General features: G+C 47.9%; 1 protein-coding gene across 2 annotated transcripts in view; it reads right to left on the bottom strand.

Moving 5' to 3' along the window:
- pstpip2 (proline-serine-threonine phosphatase interacting protein 2) overlaps positions 1-20,189 on the bottom strand; it is a 176,989-nt gene that overhangs the window by 89,025 nt on the left and 67,775 nt on the right. For both annotated transcript variants that reach the window (XR_005460206.1, XM_038793379.1), the window contains exons 3-4: positions 10,761-10,835; positions 2,138-2,172 (exon numbers count right to left, since the gene is read on the bottom strand). Coding sequence is in view for 1 of the 2 variants with exons in the window: in XM_038793379.1 (XP_038649307.1) it covers positions 2,138-2,172; positions 10,761-10,835 (110 nt within the window). In the remaining variant the exon portion in view is untranslated. The remainder of the gene's footprint in view (positions 1-2,137; positions 2,173-10,760; positions 10,836-20,189) is intronic.

Raw genomic sequence — 20,189 nt, forward strand, 5'->3', positions numbered from 1 at the left:
ATGGGATACGTTAATGTACGGCATAGTTGATGATGTCCCACTTAGTCACGTGTGGTACACGAGAGGGCGGGGGGGGGGGGGGAAGGGGTTGGAATCAGGCATAGGAGCAACACGGCTACTCTGTGACCTGTTTACATGTAATACATTTAAAAAGCATTAAGAAGATACCAGATTATGGGCGGTATTCGCTGGCCTCGTCCGCCCAGCGACCGTAGAATCCCGTCCGAGGTCAATGGGCTATTCCACTGTCCGCGTCTCTGTCAGGTGGATGTACCTTTAAGAATTGGCTGTTTATCAAATAGCTGCAGTGATGTCAGTGTGTGGGTGGAGCTGGGCTGTCTGTCTGTCTTTTTACTTTTGTTTTGAGCTGTAAAGCTGCTTTGTGGCTCTGTTTTTGGCTTCGTTTTTGGTTTAGTTTTCAGAGATGGAGAGCTGCATTCGAACAAGAAGCTGTAGATCTCTCTCTCCTGCTGTCTTTGTAAAAAGGGTTTAACTTATGGATGTTGCTAGGAAAGGTATTAAGGATTACCTATAGAGTATTGAATCTGTGGGGGCTGGTTTAGCTCACTGGGCTAAATCGCTGGCTTTTAAAGCAGACCAAGCAGGCCTGCAGCACGGTTTGATTCCCGTACCAGCCTCCCCGGACAGGCGCAGGAATGTGGCGACTAGGGGCTTTTCACAGTAACTTCATTGAAGCCTACTCGTGACAATAAACGATTTTCATTTCATTTCATTACGTGTGGTGATTGATAAGGGGCGCGATTCTCCGCTGCCCACGACGGGTCGGAGAATAGCGGGAGGGCCTTCCCGACATTTTTCCCGACCTCCCGCTATTCTCCCCCCCCCCACGGCCGCCCCACGACACGAATCGCTGCTCGCCGTTTTTTACGGCGAACAGCGATTCTCCCCAGGCCGATGGGCCGAGTTCCCAGGCCTTTACGGCCGTTTTCACGAACGCAAACACACCTGCTCTCACCGTTCGTGAAAACGGCCACAAAGTGCCATCCCGGACAACCATGGCACCGATTGGCACGGCCGCACCATGGCCGTGCCAAGGGTGGCATGGGCCTGCGATTGGTGGGCACCAATCGCGGGCAGCGGGTCCAATACCCGCGCACTCTTTGTTCCTCCGCCACCCCGCAGGATCAGGCCGCGGGGTGGCTGAGGGGCATGACGGCCCGCACATGCGCGGGTTTGACGCATATGCGTGATGACGCCATCCGCGCATGAGCGGGTTGGAGCCGTCCAACCCGCGCATGCGCGGCTGACGTCATTCTGCGCGTCAGCCGCCGTGACGCTTGGCGCTCGGGCTTAGCGACGGCCGTGCTTCACGGGGCCGCGCTGCTAGCCCCGCCCGGGGGGGGGGGAGAATCGGGTCCTGGGAGGGGGCGCGGAGGCTGCTGTGAAACACGGCCAGATTCACGGCAGCCTTTACGACTCGCCGCATTTGCGGAGAATCGCGCCCAAGATGTTTACTGTGTTTAGAAAATGTTAACTATGTTCATAGAATAAACATTGTCTTGTTTTAAAAATACTTAATTTCTCTGTTGCATAACACCTGGAGAGTGGACCCTTGTGCTTCCCTTAGCCAAAATCTTTTAAAAATCGTGGGTCAGGTGAACTCCATGATATAAATTGGAGTTTTCTAAACCCTGGCCCATAATAGTCTCACCCGTGGTGACCTTGCGGCGGGCGGGGCGAAGAACCCAGCCCAATGTCTACAATCTGTCTAAGTCCCAGGCCTAGAGTTCAAGACTGACAGACCCAATCATAGAACAGAATGATATTGGTCTACTAAATTTAGACTGCTCAACTGGAGGAAGTCTTTTTCTATTTAATGATTTATAGTATTAAAAAATCTCCCTCAAATCACTGGTTAATAAAATCAGTTTCGACATTTCAACTCTCTCTCTCTTGCAGTCACAGTTCTTCATAGCAGCGAGTCGGCACTACTGCTTTTGTCCAGTATTATCTCATCGGAGTGTCACACTGTACACAATGGCAGACAACCCACAAACACCAATCACAGAATCCAAACTAAAACAACTCTCGCATGCCGCTCAAAGTAACATTAGCAGAAAAACTGGGACCACTTCACCAGCTTCTCACTCACAGCTCAGAAAAGAGAAATACTTACGTTGCTTAAAGACATCAAACGCTCTCTTCAACGTGCTACAGGGGGGAGCAAAAAAAAAGAGAAGACTGAGCCGGACAGTTAGGACCATAAGGTATGATCAGTGCAGTGGAAGTGATCGACAGTCATTGAAATATACAATTAAATCCATGTTCTTTATAAACTTTAAATGTTGTTCTTTCGCTTGTAGATGTGATCATTCAACTAATTATTAAACTCCCTTTATAGGAGTAGAGAGTTGTAACAAGTTGGGCCCTCATTAGAAGTAACCTGAAAGTGCAACAAGTCTTCTTTACATTCACAATGGCATTGTGAATAAAGGGTCAGTGCAGCCTCGATGGACCAAATGACCTTCTTCTGCACCGTAGGAATTCTATAGGACTTTGTTCTCGGGATTTATCACCCATTTGTTAGTTGGGTTGAGAAAATAGCAGGAGGGACCACTTCAGAGGGCATTAAGAATTAACCAAATATTGGGATTGGGTTTCATGTAGGCCACTCTGGTGGCAAGGAACAACTTTAGGAAACCTGACTTCGGCGGACTAACAATCACAGTCACTCTTGACCCACAGTTTACTAGATTTACTGAGTTTAGTTTCACAACCTACCATAACAGCATTTTTTTGTTTTCAGATTACTATCAGTAACTAAAGCCTACAGTTTGTGAAAAAATGAAAAATGAAAATTGCTTATTGTCACGAGTAGGCTTCAAATGAAGTTACTGTGAAAAGCCCCTAGTCACCACATTCCGGCGCCTGTTCGGGGAGGCTGTTACGGGAATTGAACCGTGCTGCTGGTCTGCTTTCAAAGCCAGCGATTTAGCCCTGTGCTAAACAGCCCCTGTTTGTGAGGTAGCAATGGAGAAAGATGCTGTAATGAACTCCAATTGGCTTTATTGGTAGGCCAATTGGAGTATGAGCTCCCTCAATGGTAGCTCATTGAGGGGGCCCATATAATCACCTGTGTAGGCTTTGTGAGTCAGTCTTAAGTTGACTGGACTGCTAGCAGCACTGTTTGTAGCTGCTCCTGTAATATCGTTATTGTAAATAAATATTGGTGTAGTGACGGAACTCCTGCCTCCCATGGATTACTACAGATACCATGACAGACTCTGCCACATTGTCGTTATTTCCACCAGGAAAAAGGGAAGTGTTACCTTTACTCAGTGTGGCCTGCACGTTTTGAGGACATTGCCCGTGCAGTAGATAATGGGGAGCCAATGGATGTGGTATATCTGGATTTCCAGAAAGCTTTTGACAAGGTGCCACACAAAAGGTTGCTGCATAAGATAAAGATGCATGGCATTAAGGGTAAAGTAGTAGCATGGATAGAGGATTGGATAATTAATAGAAAGCAAAGAGTGGGGATTAATGGGTGTTGGCAATCAGTCGCTAGTGGTGTCCCTCAGGGATCAGTGTTGGGCCCACAATTGTTCACAATTTACATAAATGATTTGGAGTTGGGGACCAAGTGCAATATGTCCAAGTTTGCAGATGAGACTAAGATGGGTGGTAAAGCAAAAAGTGCAGAGGATACCGGAAGTCTGCAGAGGGATTTGGATAGATTAAGTGAATGGGCGAGGGTCTGGCAGATGGAATACAATGTTGACAAATGTGAGGTTATCCATTTTGGTAGGAATAACAGCAAAAGGGATTATTATTTAAATGATAAAGTAGTAAAACATGCTGCTGTGCAGAGAGACCTGGGTGTGCTAGTGCATGAGTCGCAAAAAGTTGTTTACAGGCGCAACAGGTGATTAAGAAGGCAAATGGAGTTTTGCCCTTCATTGCTAGAGGGATGGAGTTTAAGACTAGGGAGGTTATGCTGCAATTGTATACGGTGTTAGTGAGGCCACACCTGGAGTATTGTGTTCAGTTTTGGTCTCCTTACCTGAGAAAGGACGTACTGGCGCTGGAGGGTGTGCAGAGGAGATTCACGAGGTTAATCCCAGAGCTGAAGGGGTTGTATTACGAGGAGAGGTTGAGTAGACTGGGAATGTACTCGTTGGAATTTAGAAGGATGAGGGGGGATCTTATAGAAACATAATAAATTATGAAGGGAATAGATAGGATAGATGCGGGTAGGTTGTTTCCACTGGTGGGTGAAAGCAGAACTAGGGGGCATAGCCTCAAAATAAGGGGAAGTAGATTTAGGACTGAGCTTAGGAGGAACTTCTTCACCCAAAGGGCCGTGTATCAATGGAAGTATTTGCCCAGTGAAGCAGTTTAGGCTCCTTCATTAAATGTTTTTAAGATAAAGATAGATAATTTTTTGAAGAATAAAGGGATTAAGGGTTATGGTGTCCGGGCCGGATAGTGGAGCTGAGTCCACAAAAGATCAGCCATGATCTCACTGAATGGCAGAGCAGGCTCGAAGGGCCAGATGGCCTACTGCTGCTCCTAGTTCTTATGTTCTTGTGTTTAATACCATTTCATGTTATGCAATTGACTCCTTATGCCCTCAGAAGACCTGGCAGACCATTTAGTTGTACAATTACTAATAAGTCAACTTAATTACCACTTTTTCCAAGAAATTGTGGGTCTACAGAAAATAACAAAGGACACGAATAAATACAATGTCAGGGAGCAATGAAGCGTGGCCAATACTTTATTCTGATCGGGACAAACAGGATGCCAAGAACTGAAATAAAATCCAAGTGCTCAAATAATGTAGAGGGAGCGATGAATTGCATCTTTTTTACTTCATCTTTTTTGTGATGTGACAAGATAAACATGTGTTGCCCATCCCTAACTGCCCATGAACTGAATGGCGTGCTCGGTCATTTCAGAGGGCATTTAAGAGTCACAGAATTCCTGCAGAGCAGAAGGAGGGCATTCAGACCATCATATCTGCATCGGCCTTCTGAAGAAGCACCTTACCTAGGCCCACTCCCCTGCCCTATCCCCATAACCCACCTAACCTACATATCTTTGGATACGAAGGGGCAATTTATCATGGCCAATCCACCTAACCTGCACATCTTTGGACTGTGGGGGGGAAACCAGAGCACCAGGAGGAAACCCACGCAGACACGGGGAGAACGCGCAAACTCTGCACAGTCACCCAAGGCTGGGATTGAACCCGGGTCCCTGGCACTGTTGGGCAGCAATGCTAACCACTGTGCCACCGTTTCTTCACCCAGTCCACCACATTGCTGTGGGTCTCGAGTCACTTTTGGGCCAGACCAAGTAGGACAGCACATTTCCTTCCCTAAACAACATTATTAATTTTTTTTTTTAAATTTAGAGTACCCAATTGATTTTTTTTCCAATTAAGGGACAATTTGGCGTGGCCAATCCACATACCCTGTACATCTTTGGGTTGTGGGGGTGAGACCCACTCAGACACAGGGAGAATTTGCAAACACCACATGGACAGTGACCCGGGGCCGGGATTGAACCTGGTCCTCAGCGCCATGAGGCAGCAGTGCTAACCACTGGGCCACCATGTTGGCCTGAAGGATATTAGTGAACTAGATGGGTTTCTACAACAATCGATGCTAGTTGTCATGGTCACCATTACTGAGACTAGCTTTATGTTCTATATTTAATGTTTTGATTTGATTTCTTATTGTCACATGTATTAGTATACAGTGAAAAGTATTGTTTCTTGCATGCTGTGCAAACAATGCATACCGTACATAGGGAAGGAAGGAGAGATTGCAGAATATAATGTTACAGTTATAGCAAGGTGCAGAGAAAAGATCAACTTAATACGAGGTACGTCCATTCAAAAGTCTGATGGCAGTAGGGAAGAAGCTGTTCGAGTCAGTTGGTACGTGACCTCAAACTTTGGTATCTTTTTCCTGACGGAAGAAGATGGAAGAGAATATGTCCAGGGTGCGTGGGGCCCTTAATTATGCTGGCTGCCTTTCTGAGGCAGCGGGAATTATAGATAGAGTCAATGGATGGGAGGCTGGTTTGCGTGATGGACTGGGCTACATTCACGACCTTTCGTAGTTTCCTGCGGTCTTGGGCAGAGCAGGCTCCATATCAAGCTGTGATACAACTGGAAAGAATGCTTTCTATGGTGCATCTGTAGAAGTTGGTGAGAGTCGTAGCTGACATGTCAAATTTCCTTAATCTTCTGAGAAAGTAGAGTCGTTGGTGGGCTTTCTTAACTTTCTTAACATGGGGGAACTAGGACAGGTTGTTGGTGATCTGTACACCTAAAAACTTGAAGCTCTCGACCCTTTCTACTTTGTTCCCATTGATGTAGACAGGGGCATGTTCTCCACTACGCTTCCTGAAGTCGATGACAATTTCCTTTGTTTTGTTGACATTGAGGGAGAGATTATTGTCGTCGCACCAGTTCACCAGATTCTCTATCTCATTCCTGTACTCTGTCTCATCAGTTTGAAATCCGACCCACTACGGTGGTGTCATCAGCAAATTTGAAAATCGAGTTGGAGGGGAATTTGGCCACATAGTCATAGGTGTATAAGGAGTATAGTAGGGAGCTGAGGACACAGCCTTGTGGGGCACCGGTGTTGAGAATGATCGTGGAGGATGTGTTGTTTTTTTTATAAATGTTTTTTTATTGAGTTTTCATATTTTATATATGACAAATTACAAATTATTAGAGAGAGAGAAAAAAAAAGGAAAACACAAAAATTTAACATGAATATTTACAGGTAAGCATCTTCATAACAACAATTGTGGCCGCCCCCTTTAGCCAGCATACATATTTTACATTCCCCAATATGGCCGAGGCTCATGTTTATAGGCATTTATTTATAGTTTGGTTTTGGGCCCTGGCTTGCCATCAAACCCCCATACCGAGCCCGTAACCCCCCCCCCCCCTCCCCCCGGCTACCTTCCCCCGATTCCCGTCCATTTTCCCCTGGTTCTTGGCCACCCGACTATTCTTCCTCATGTACGTGAGGAGGTGTTGTTGCCTATCTTTACTGATTGTGGCCTGTGGGTTAGAAAGTTCAGGATCCACTCGCAGAGGGAGGAGCCGAGGCCAAGGCCACGGATTTTGGAGATGAGTTTCGTAGGAATGATGGTGTTGAAGGCTGAGCTGTAGTCAATAAATAGGAGTCTGACATAGGTTGTCTTTGTTATCTAGGTGTTCCAGGGTAGAGTGCAGGGCCATGGTGATGGCGTTTGCTGTGGATCTTTTGCAGCGGTAGGCGAACTGTAGTGGATCAAGGCAATCAGGGTGGCTGGAGTTGATTCCTGCCATGACTAACCTTCATGACTTCATGACTTAAGCACTTCATTATGATGGATGTCAGAGCCACTGACAATAGTCATTAAGGCACTCTACTTGACTCTTTTTTTGGTAGAGGGATGTATATATATTTTTTTTACTGACTTTATATTTTATAAACTGAATCTATATTTTATTAACTGAATTTAAATTCCACCAACTGCCATGGTAGGATTCAATCCCATGTCCCCAGAGTATTCATTAGATTAAAAAATGGAAAATGTAACCCCTTTGTTCAAAAAGGGAGGAAGACAGAACGTATGCAACTATAGGCCAGTTAGTTTAACATTTGTCATCAGAAAGCTACCATTAAAGACATTATAACAGAAAAAATTCAGGCAATCAGGCAAAGTCAACATGGTTTTGTGAAAGGGAAACCAATTTATTGGAGTTTTTTGAAGTAGTAACAGATGCTGTGGGGAACCTGTGGATATACTGTATTTAGATTTCCAGAAGGCACTTGATAAGATACCACATCAACGGTTGTTGCAAATAATAAAAGCTCAAGGTGTAGGGGGTATCTTACTGGTATGGATAGAAGATTGGCTAGCTAACAAGAAACAGAGAGTTACCCCACGCAGGATACAGGGTAGGGTGGTCTCCGGCACCTGGGATGGGGAGGGGAAGGTGTCGGTCATCTACCAGGAACTTCAGGAGGCGGAGATGTGGGCCTGTGGGCAGATGCCCTAAACAGGGTCAATTCCTCCTCATCATGTGCCAGGCTTAGCTTAATCCAGTTTAAGGTGGTACACCAGGCACACATGACGGCGACGAGAATGAGCAAGTTCTTTGGGGTTGAGGATAAATGTGCAAGGTGTGCGAGAAGCCCTGCAGACCATGTCCATATGTTCTGGACATGCCCGGCTCTTAAGGGATTCTGGCAGGGTTTTACTAAGGCAATGTCCAAGATCTTAGGCACGCGGGTGGTGCCGAGTCCAGAGATAGCGATCTTTGGTGTGTCAGACGATCCGGGAGCTCAGGAAGTGAAAGAGGCCGACGTCCTGGCCTTTGCCTCCCTGGTAGCCCGGAGACAGATCTTTTTAATGTGGAGGGACTCGAAGCCCCCGAGTGTAGAGACCTGGATTGGTGACATGGCTGGGTTTCTCAGTCTCGAGAAAATAAAGTTTGCCTTGAGAGGGTCCATAGCGGGGTTCTCTCGGAGGTGGCAGCCGTTCCTCGACTTTCTAGGAGAGCAGTAAAGGTCAGCAGCAGCAGCATCCCGGAGGGTGGGGGGAATCATTACGTTGTATTGTTCCTTTCTTTGTACATACGGTTAACATTTATTTCATTTTGTTATGTTAATGGTTGTGCACGGTTATGCAAAAATTATGTTTTTGACAAAAATTTTGAATAAAAATAATTTTAAAAAAAGAAACAGAGTTGGCTCATTGGGTCATTTTCTGGTTGGCAAGATGTAACAAGTGGTGTACCACATGGGTCAGTTCTGGGGCCTCAACATTTTACAATTTACATGCATGACTTGGATGATGGGGTCAAAGGTATGGTTGCTGAATTTGCTGATGACACACAATAAGGTAGGGAAGTAAGATGTGAAGAGGTCAGAATGATGTTACAAAGGGCTATAAATACGTTAAGTGAGTGGGTAAAGATCTGACAGATGGTGTACAATGTGGGAAAGTGTGGAAGTGTCCATTTTGGCAGGAAAAATGTTTTAAAATATCTGAATGGTGAGAGATTTCAGAGCTCTGGAGTGCAGAGGGATCTGGGAATCTTTATGCATGAATCAGGTACAGCGAGTAATTAAGAAAGCTAATGGAATATTAAAATTTATTGTGAGGGGAATTCATTGGAAAAGTAGAGAAGTTATACTTCAGTTGTACAGGGCATTGGTGAGATCACATCTGGAGTGCAACCTACAGTATTGGTCTCCTCATTTAAGGAAGGATGTAAATGTGTATGAAGCAGTTCAGAGAAGATTTACTTGACTAATACCTGGACTTGGCAGGTTGTCGAATGAGGAAAGGTTGAACAGGCTGGGCTTGTATCCACTGGAATTTAGAAGAGTAAGAGGTGACTTGATCGAAACATATGGGGCGGGTTTCTCCCAACGGGAGTCTAAGTGCCAACGCCGGAGTAAAAACTGGAGTGATTTACTCCGGCGTCGGCGCCCGTTCCCAGACCCCTATTCCCCCCCCCCCCCCCCCCCTCCGTGGGGCTAGCAGGGGCGTCGCGTGATTTACGGGGGCGGAGCCTCGGCGTGGCGCCGCGTAAAAGTCCCGCGCATGCGCAGTTGGGTCGGCACCAACTAGCACATGCGAGGTGGCCGTCCTCCCCCAGGCCGCCCCGCACAAAAATGGTGGATGGATCCTGGATCGCCGGCGGAAGAAAGGAGGCCCGCCAACAGAGAGTCCGGCCCGCTAATCGGTGGGTCCCGATCGCGGACCAGGCCACTCCGGAGGGCCTCCCCAGGGTTGGAACCCCCCTCCCATCCCCACAGGCCGCTCCCGGCCCTTGAATCCCCAGGTCCCGCCGGCCCGAGAGCAGGTTAGAACGGCGCCGGCGGGACTGTCATTTTTTTTGCGGGCCGCTCGGCCCATTCGGGCCGGAGAATCGCCGTTCGCCGTTTGCAGCGATTCTCTGAGTGGCCCGGCGCGATTCGCGCGGTGCTGGTTTCCGGGGGGGGGGGGGGGGGAATGCGATTCCCGGTGATTCTCCCACTCGGTTGGGTGGTGGGGGGGGGGGCTGAGGATCCTGCCCATGATACTGAAGATTTCTGGCATAGTCGACGTGGAGAGGGTGTTTCCTTGTGTGGGAGAAGCCACAACTAGATTTAGGACAGAGATGAGGCCAATTTTTTTCTCTCACAGGGTAGAGGGTCTTTGGAACTCTCTTCCTGAAAAGGCAGTGGAAGCAGAGTCTTTGAATATTTTTAAGGCAGATGTAGATAGATTTATGATAAGCAAGGCGTCAACAGGTTATTGGTTATTGGGGGTAGACAGGAATGTGGGGTTGAGGTTACAGCCATGATCTTATTGAATGGTGGAGCAGGCTCGAGGGGCCGAGTGGCCTATACCTGCTCCTAATTTGTATGTTTGTATCTTTGTATTAGCCTGGGCCTCTGGATTACTAGTCCAGTGACAGAAACATGTCCCCATACCATCTGCCACATACCAAACCGGTTATTAGACCTTAATTGAAGAGGATTCCCTGCAATTTGCGTCGCATTAAAGAAAAAAAGAATGTGGTGCAGACCAAATACTCCTTATTAACATTAGTCTCTGACAGGATTCTAATCCTGCTTCCTTCAGCTTTTCCCATGTATAATGGTTCATCATCCTTCATATCAACCATCATATTTGGGGGGATTTGGCAGGTGCTTTAGAGGATTTTAATCCTCATCAGAATACTCTTGAACTTTAAGCAGAAAGATTAATCTTAAGAATGCACTTACTTCAGTTCGTTTTGCCCACACACTTTCTTTGACAATGACACCAATTCCTTCCCGTATTTCTCCTCGACGGAAGCCCTGGTTCACAGAAATGCAATCTCATTATTTGATTTTGATTTGATTTATTGTCACATGTACCGAAGTACAGTGAAAAGTATTTTTCAGCAGCCAAGGGAACGTACACAGTACGTAATAGTAGACAAAAAGAATAATCAGCAGAGTACATTGACAAATGGTACATCGACAAACTGATTGGTTACAGTGCGGAACAAGGGGCCAAACAAAGCAAATACATGAGCAAGAGCAACATAGGGCACTGTGAATAGAGTGACATATTTCTCTCAGTGAAAGACACATTAGACGGAATTCCTCAAAAAATGATAAAGTGTTTCTTTGGGCGAGAAAATTGGTGCCAATCATGCATCGCGATCTTCCCGCATTTAGTCATTTTTTTGGAGGGGGCATAATTTGTACCAGCACTGAGAGATGCAGGGCTTAAACACACCAGCAAACCCGGCTTCACAGAGACTGCTCAGGCCTCCCTCTGCAACGTCGCCAGCATCAGGACTAATGTCCCCCTCCCCACCCCCTTCACGCTGGCATCAGCCCCCCACCACAATCGCGGTAGCAACCATCCCTCCCTCCCTTCCAAGCCCACCCCTTTCAAGCCTCGCCCCCTTGGCAGTGCCAATCTGGCACAGACACCCACCACCACCAACCTGGTAGTGCCAGGTTGGCATAGCCAGTATGCCAGGAGCACTGCCCCGCCATGTCCCCGATCACCCCTGGGCTGGGGGGGGGTGGGGGATTCTCCCAACATATCCCCCCCACTATGTCCTTTCTGGATAATGGACATAGTCCTCAGTGATACCAGCCAAACGACTTTCTTTTTCCACTTGACACTAAACAGCAACTTGTGGAATGTATGTGTCAATTAATGAACCTCTAGGACTTTTGAACCCATGTCTACATACTCACTCAAGCACATAAACTGGCATGGCCTTGTTAACAACGGGGCATGTTAATATCAAAGGAATCATTATACTGCGAGCAAGAAGTTACTGGACGCAGGTAATATAAATAAATTAACGTAAAGAGCAATAGCATTTTTTATCTAATTAACTCTTTCCTAACTGTGGGGAAATTAAAGTCTGTTAACTGCCCTATAATTTTTTATGATATTTGCCTAAAATGTTGTGATCATCCACTAAAGACATAGGAGCAGAATTAGGCCACTCTGCCCATCAAGTCTGCTCCGCCATTCAATCATGGCTGATATTTTTCTCAACCCCATTCTCCTGCCTTTTCCCAGAATCCCGGATTCCCTTATTAATCATAGAAATCATAGTATTTACAGTGCAGAAGGAGGCCATTCGGCCCATCGAGTCTGCACCAGCTCTTTGAAAGAGCACCCTACCCAAGCCCACATCTCCACCCTATCCCCATAACCCAGTAACCCCACCCAACACTAAGGGCAATTTATCATGGCCAATCCACCTAACCTGCACATCTTTGGACTGTGGGAGGAAACCAGAGCACGCGAAGAAAACCCACGCACCTACGGGGAGAACGTGCAGACTCCGCACAGACAGTGAACCAAGCCGGGAATCGAACCTGGGACCCTGGAGCTGTGAAGCAATTGTGCTAACTACCGTGCTGTCCATAATCAAGAACCGATCTATCTCTGACCACTGGGATGGGGTGGGAAGGAAGATTTAGCAGTGCAGCCAGCCTGAGACCTGGGAAGAACACAGAGGAAGAAAGCTGTTTTTACATCATCGAATGATAATGTACAGGAAACCATTCTGCCCATTGTGCATATGAACATATCAATTAAGAGCAAGAGTAGGCCAATTGGCTCCTCGAGCCTTGACTGATTTAATTGTGGCCTCAATGTTAGATTCCCACCTCCCAATAACTTCTGACTCTCTTGTTAGTCACGAATCTGTCTACCTTTGTTTAAAAAATATTGATTGGTCCTGCCTCCGTCGATCTCCGGGGAAGAGAGTTCCAAAGACTCACCACCCTCTGAGAAAATATTTCTCCTCATTGCTGCTTTAAATTGGGAGACCCATTATTTTTAAATGGTATCCCCAAGTTCCAGTCCCTCCTACAAGGGGGCATCATCTACCCTGTCAAGTCCCCTCAGGATCTGGGCAGCACGGTAGTCCAAAGATGTGCAGGTTGGGTGGATTGGCCATGAAAAACTGTCCAAAATTCTATGATTAACCTAGGACAAAAGTTCGGCGCAACATTGTGGGCCGAAGGGCCTGTTCTGTGCTGTATTTCTCTATCTATCTATCTAGCGCAGAGGTTAGCATTGCTGCCTCACAGCGCTCAGGACCCTGTTCGATCCCGGCCCCGGGTCACTGTCCATGTGAAGTTTGCACATTCTCCTAGTGTTTGGTGGGACTCACCCCCACAACCCAACGATGTGTAGGGTAGGTGAATTGGCCACACTAAATTGCCCCTTTATTGGGAAAAAAGAATTTGGCACTTTAAATTTATTCTTTTTTAAAAGTGCCCTCGGGATCTTATATGTTTTAATAAGATCACCTCTCACTCTTCTAAACTCCAATGGACACAGGCCCAGCCAGTCCAACCTTTCCTTTTTGAAAAAATGTATTCATTTTGTGGGATGTGGGCATCACTGGTTAGGCCAGCATTTATTGTCCATCCCTAGTTGCCCTTCAGAAGGTGGTGGTGAGTTGCCTTCTTGAACTGCCGCAGTCCCTGAGGTGTAGGTACACCCACAGTGCTGTTAGGGATGGAGTTCCAGGATGATGCTGCAGCAAAAGTGAAGGGACAGCGATATATTTCCAAGTCAGGATGGTGAGTGACTTGGAGGGGAACCTTCATGAGGTGGGGTTCCCAGGTATCTGCTGGTCTTGTCCTTCTGGATGGTTGTGGCTTTGGAAGGTGTTGTCGAAGGAACCTTGGCAAGTTACTGCAGTGCATCTTGTAGGTGGTACACACGGTTGCTACTATTCGGTGGTGGAGTTTTTGAATGTTTGTGGATAGGGTGCCAATCAAGCGGGTTGCTGTAACATAGCTGGTGTTGAGCCTCTTGAGTGTTGTTGGAGCTGCACTCATCCAGGCAAGTTCATTATCATTACACTCCCGACTTGTGCCCTGTAGATGGTGAATAGGCTTTGGGGGGTGTCAGGATCCTATTACTCGCAATAGGATTTTTAGCCTTTGACCTCCACTGGTAGCTACAGTATTTTTATATTTTGTTTTGATTGATTTTGATTTATTGCCTTTATTTATCGCCCATCTCTAATTGCCCTTGAGGGGGCAGTTGAAAGTCATCCCTAATTGCTGTGGGTCTGGAGTCACGTGTAGGTCAGACCAGGTAAGGACGGCAGATTTCCTTCCCGAAAGGACACTAGACAATCGACAACAGTTCATTCCAGATTTTTTATTGAATTTAGATTTCATCATCAGGAGGAATTTGAACCTGGGTCCCCAGAGCATTACTCTGGGTCACTGGTTTACAAGCCCAGTGACTATACCACTACGCCACCACCTCCCCATGGCTAGTCCTTAGTTTCTGATCAATGGTAACCCCAGGATGTTGATTCCTCACAAGATATTTCCTTCACCACACCCCCACATCCCATTCCAGATATCAGTAAAGTGAATCTTTTCTGAACGGTTTCTAACTCATTTATACCCTTCCTCAAATGAGGTCCAAACTGCACACAGTGCTCCAGAGGCGCTCTCACCTTGTACAACGGCAACAAAACATCCCTTCCGGTAAATTTCATTCCCCTGCCTGTGTCATTCCCGGGACTTGCTCCAGCTCCTTGAAACTGCCATGCATTCACAGAACCACAGAAAGCAGGAGCAGAAGGAGGCCATTCAGCCCCTCAGCATTCAATAGCACGGCTGAGTCGATTTCAGTGCCGCATACCCGCTCTCTCCCCATTCCCCTCGATGCCTTTAGTGTCTAGAAATCTATCTATTTCCTTCTTAAGTGCATTCAGTGACTTGACCTTCACAACCTTCTGTGGTAGAGAATTCCAAAGGTTCACCACCCTCTGAGTGAGGAGGTTTCTCCTCATTTCAGTCCTATCCTGTATCCTGAGACTGTGACCCCTTGTTCTAGACACCCCCCCCCCCCCCCCCCCCACCCCCAGTCAGGGGAAACAACATCTCTGCATCCAGTCTAGCCAGCCGTGTCACAGCTTTATATGTTTCAATGAGATCCCCTCTCATTCTTCTAACCTCCAGTGGATACAGGCCTAGTCAACCCAATCTCTCCTTGTACAACAATCCTGCCACCCTGGGAAACAGTCCGTCAACCTTCGCTGCAATCCCTCTATGGCAATTTGCCTCATTCCTATTCTCTTTTGAACGTTGCTTTGAAATCTGTGTTCGCCACTCCTTCAGGCAGTGCATTCTAGGTCATATCAACTCACTGCAATAGAAATTCTCCTTATTTCACCTTTTGGCAATTATCTTAAACCAGTGACTTCTGGTTACCGACTCTACTGCCACGGGAAACAATTTATCTTTCATCACTTTATCACAACCATTCTTGATTTTGAACACCGGTGTCAAATATCCCCTTAGCCTTCTCTGCTCTGAGGGGGAAAAAAACAGCTTCTCCAGTCTCTAATGTAACTGGCCGTTTCATAACCTTGGCACTATTATGGCTAAATGCAAATGTACAGTCTTGTGGACGCCCAGTGCTCTAGTGACTTGTCCAGATGGCCAGTTTTCATCTGCAAATGAAAATGGATGCACTGAAAAGGTACAATTAGGTCAGCAATTTGTTGATCACATCCTGCTGAATGATTTCCTAATCCCCACTTTATTTCAGTTTCCCACCTTTACGAATGTGGGACTTTACGGGACTGTTTTGTTTAAAAATGTCTCTGTTAACTCAAGATGAAACAGAATGCTCTAGATAGGGGAATGGTAGTTATACTCAACCTTTGTCTGGAGACGGGCCCGTGTGATCTGGTTGTCATGGGGAAAGAAATCCAAAACGAAACGTATTGAACACCAAGTGACCAGGGTGCAGAAGCAGTTAACTACTGCTGTGGAGAGCAGGGAGAATTGCTTTTGTGTTAACAACTAGGTAGAATGCTACTGAAATGAGATTACAGTCTTACAATAAATCACACCACAAACAACGGGCGGAATTGTCTTATCCCGTCTATGGCATGTCTGGCGGCAGGTGGGAGCAGAGAATCCCGCGGGAGCTGAAGAGTCGGAAACCCGCCAGCGTAAAATCATTTTGAAATTCTCCCAATGGCGGGTCGGATCTTCCATTGCCTGGTGGTCGGGATTCTCTCTTCCGGGGACTAAGTCCCCACGCCGGCAGGAAAACCGACGCCAACGTCAACGGCCCCCCAAAGGTGAGGAATTCTCACCTGTCTGGGGGGCTAGGTGGACACCAGAGTCGTTGGCGCTGCTCCAGCTGGCACTGAAGGGACTGCGCAAGTTCATGCATGCGCCGAAGGGCCGGTGTGATCTTGTGCATACGCGGAACCGCCGGCGTGGTTTTGTGCATGCGCAGACCGGCTGGCACATTTTGCCGTATGCGCGGGGGGTTCTCTTCTCCATACCACCATGGCTGAGCCCTACAGGGGCTGGCGTGGAAGGAAGAAGCGCCCACACGTGACAGGCCCACCAGCAGATCAGCGGGCCCCAATCGCGGGCCAGGCCACCGTGGGCCGACCTCCCCCCCCCAGGGACGGATCACCCATGCCCTCCCCTCAGAGGACCGCCCCCGCCGACTTACCTGCCAGGTCCCGCCAGTGTCAGAGGGGAGTGATTCACGCCAGCAGGACTGGCCAAAAACGGATGGCCGCTCGACCCGTTGGGGCCCAGAGAATCGCCGTGGGGGGGGGGGGCTAATGCCAATGGCCTGCGACCAGCGTGGCGTGAATCCCGCCCCCACCTGAGAAACAGCGCAGGAGAATACGGCAGCCGGCGTTGGGATTCGGGCCCCCCCCCCTCCACGGGGATTCTCTGACCGGGGGGGGGGGGGGGTCGGAGAAACCCGCCCCATGTCATTCATTTGTTTCGCACAAGTGTTCATCAAAGTTTCTGCTCGCCGGAATCTCCACACGACTTCCCAATCTAGTGTCACGACAGCAGGAAATCACGCCGGCCTCAAACCGGTTTGAAGAGTGGCGGCGCAAGGTGGACCTCAGTTCACTCAACACTGCGATTTGACTGCCACATCACCCCCCCCCCCCCCCCCCCCATCCCCCCCCCACCCACCCACCAGAGTGCTGCACAGGTCCTGTAATACTGAACACCACTCAGCCGGGGAAGACTGATTAATGCCCTCCAACTCCATGCCAAGCTGGTCATTATGGACCCATGCAGCCTCAATTCCCACAGACCGAAGTTTGACTGGAGGTCGGGTGAAAGGTGAGGGGGAGATAATGAAGTCGATGGGGGCAATGTGGAAGGAGTGGGTGTAAGGACAGGGAGTGGTGGAAGGCACGATCGCAAGCAGGGGGGAAAGGAGGTAGATGACGATGACGAACAGTGGAAGGCTGCCGACTCGGGTGCTGATGAGAGGTACAGCCCTGCTCACAGCTCCCCATGTTCCCTCATAGAGCAGACCATAGGCCTTCTGAAGATGCAATTCAGATGCCTGGGCCGCTCAGGTGGCTCTCTGCAATATACATCGGAGAGGGTTTCCTGCATGATCACAGTTTGTTGTGCCCTTCACAATCTGGCTAAGCAGAGAGGGGAGCCCATCCCAGAAGGGCCAGGGGATGGAGTGTGAGCAACATGACAGATGTGAAAGTGTCCATGAGAGAATGAGCCAATGGAGGTGTGAGATCCGTGAAGATGATGGCACTTTAAGTACATGATGCCAGGCTGAGAGTTAGATTGTGGAGGGAGCTGAGAGAGGACTGACCGTGGTGGAGGGACAAGATCATTCATCCTCTTCCTGCACTGCGTGGTGCTTCAGTCGCAGTTGCCAGCTGTGCTGACCTCCTGGGCAATGGCCTCCCAAGACAGAGAGGTGAGGTTGATATGTTTTCTGGAGCCATCCCTTAGGTAGACGATACGTCTTTGCACCTGGACTCCTCAAATCGAGTCCTCGAGGGCATGGTGGCTGAATTCCGGTGCAGACCTCTGGAGGTTGCTAACCTTTTGCCTCTGGGTTCCAGGCATCCTTCAGGCTCTCGTGAAGACATGTGGGCTGTGGGAAGTGATGGGAGTGTACTGGACTGGCGGGTACATATGGCGCCTCGACCTTCGAACCCGTCAACTGACAGCGGGTGGATGAATCAGCTCTCGACATGCCAGGTGATTCAGACAGATTCTCGCTGATGCATAATTAATGATGCTCCAAGCGCAGAATTGGACACAAATTCACCCCATCCGGCCACCGGGAATGCGGGCTGCCCGCCACTGCACTGAAGACAAAGAAAAATGGAGAATTCCGCCCAGTAAGTCAATTAGGCGAAAATACCTGCAACATTCTAACAAAATGATTGAATGGGAAAGTCTGTGCAACGTCCAGAGATTTGTCAACTACGTGACTGTAACTGGGTTTTGATTTCAGTCAGTGGTTAGACTTCCTGCTAACATCCCCCTACCCGCACCCCCCTCCTCACCCAGACAGCAGGAAGAAAGTTACTCCATGATTTCCGTTCAAAGTGTTTCACCATCTTGATCCGCCAGTGACTGAGGTGTAATTGCGATACTGCAGAATGAAGAGAAGAATCCAGCATCCTCATTCCCTCTTCTGTATTTGCTGCACATCGAGTTTCACTTCTCGTGACTTCGAACTGCACTTTCCCACAGTCTCCAGCAACCCCATTTTTACCAGTTGCACAGTGTTTGCCTCAAGGAATGTAGCAAGGCAAAGATCCACAAATATCATTTCCAGCTTTGATCTCAGCAGCAGCTCGAATTTTAAAATTCCAGAAAATAAATGTTGGGATGTCAACAACTTCACACAAATCTTTTACGCTCTTCCAGTGATGTGAGGTTTGTTGGGGAAGAGCATATTGATTTCTCAACCCTAGTTGCTTTGGGAAAGTGAGGATGGGCCCATCATCGTGACGCTCGCTCTAGTTGGCATTGATGCGCCTACGGTGGAGTCTGCTAGGATCCTAATGAAGGGCTGGCTAAATCAACTCGGGCGTGTGACTTTGAAGGTAGAGTGGGGAGGATGACATGCCCATAATTATAATGTAGCCACCTGGGTTGGCCACTTCCCGATTTTAAAATGGAGTTTCGCTAAGTATGCAGGGAAAAATGGACAGGTACAAGGAAGCAAGCAGAATGCAAAGCTCCCTGTATATTAGAACTTGCAGAAAACCAGACAGCACTGAAACTGACGACCATCTGCATATTGATGAGCGATCCCCGGGAACAATAGCAACAGTTAAGATAATCGAGGCAAAGCCAGACTCCTCGGCGCCAGCAGGAGCCAAGACAAAGGAAGGTCAACGGACATTTAGGAACCGCCCAGCGATCAGGGAATAGCTCCAGTATTGGAGAAATCAATTCAAATGATCAGAACTTAGTCCAATCAATTGGAACCAGGTACAGGGTCCGCCCCACAAGGGCACGAAACCCCTGGGGACTATAAAATAGAGTCCCCAAGTTCAGTTCGATCTTCTTGGCACTTGGTTCTCAGCGAGGAGAGACCAGCCTAACAGCTTCTTGGCAGGGTCTCCCAGCAGCTCGAAACAACCCTTGACCGTGTCCTGCCTAGCAGCTGCACCAACAAGTAAGTGTCCAGTCAACGCACGCTACGAGATAGGTGCTCCTAACCCTTAGTCCATACCAGCTGGAAGCCTGCAGACTCTGGATCGAACGAGAGGCCAATTGTTCCCCTGACCTAGTGGGTCCCTTTTCCAAAGCTAAGTATTGGCCTGTTAGTGTTAGAAATAGTCTAGTTCTGTAGTATTTTATGCATGAGTAGCGATTGACTGTGTATATAATAAATGTGTTTTGATTTGAACCTTACTAACTGGTGTATTGAGTTATTGATCAGCACTTGAACTTGAACGTCGTGGTGGTATCATAAAGATACCTGGCGACTCTAGAGCAAGGTGATTAAACAGAGCAAATTAAGTGTAAAGCACACTTAACAAAACTAGCAACATTTAGTGGCGACACTAGTGGGATTCGACTTAGAAGTGCACCCCCCCCCCCCCCCCCCCAACTCCGAGAGAACCCAAAAATTTGAAATTAGAATCCAATTGGGAACAGAAATAACCACAAGTGTTCAAGCAGTTCTGATCAATCCTCATAATTCGGAAGTGTGTTAATGCATGCGTAACTAACAGGGCTATACGGTAAAACTGATAGATTTTGTTGCGAAAAACTGTCGGGAGAAATGTAAAAGCCGACGCATTAGCTAAAGCAGGTTCCAGGCATGGACATTTTTGGAACCCCCCCCGAAAGCGCCCCAGTAAATGCAGTTCAGGTCTCGCA

The sequence above is a fragment of the Scyliorhinus canicula genome, chromosome 3, assembly GCF_902713615.1.
Source record: "Scyliorhinus canicula chromosome 3, sScyCan1.1, whole genome shotgun sequence".
Classification (NCBI taxonomy): domain Eukaryota; kingdom Metazoa; phylum Chordata; class Chondrichthyes; order Carcharhiniformes; family Scyliorhinidae; genus Scyliorhinus; species Scyliorhinus canicula.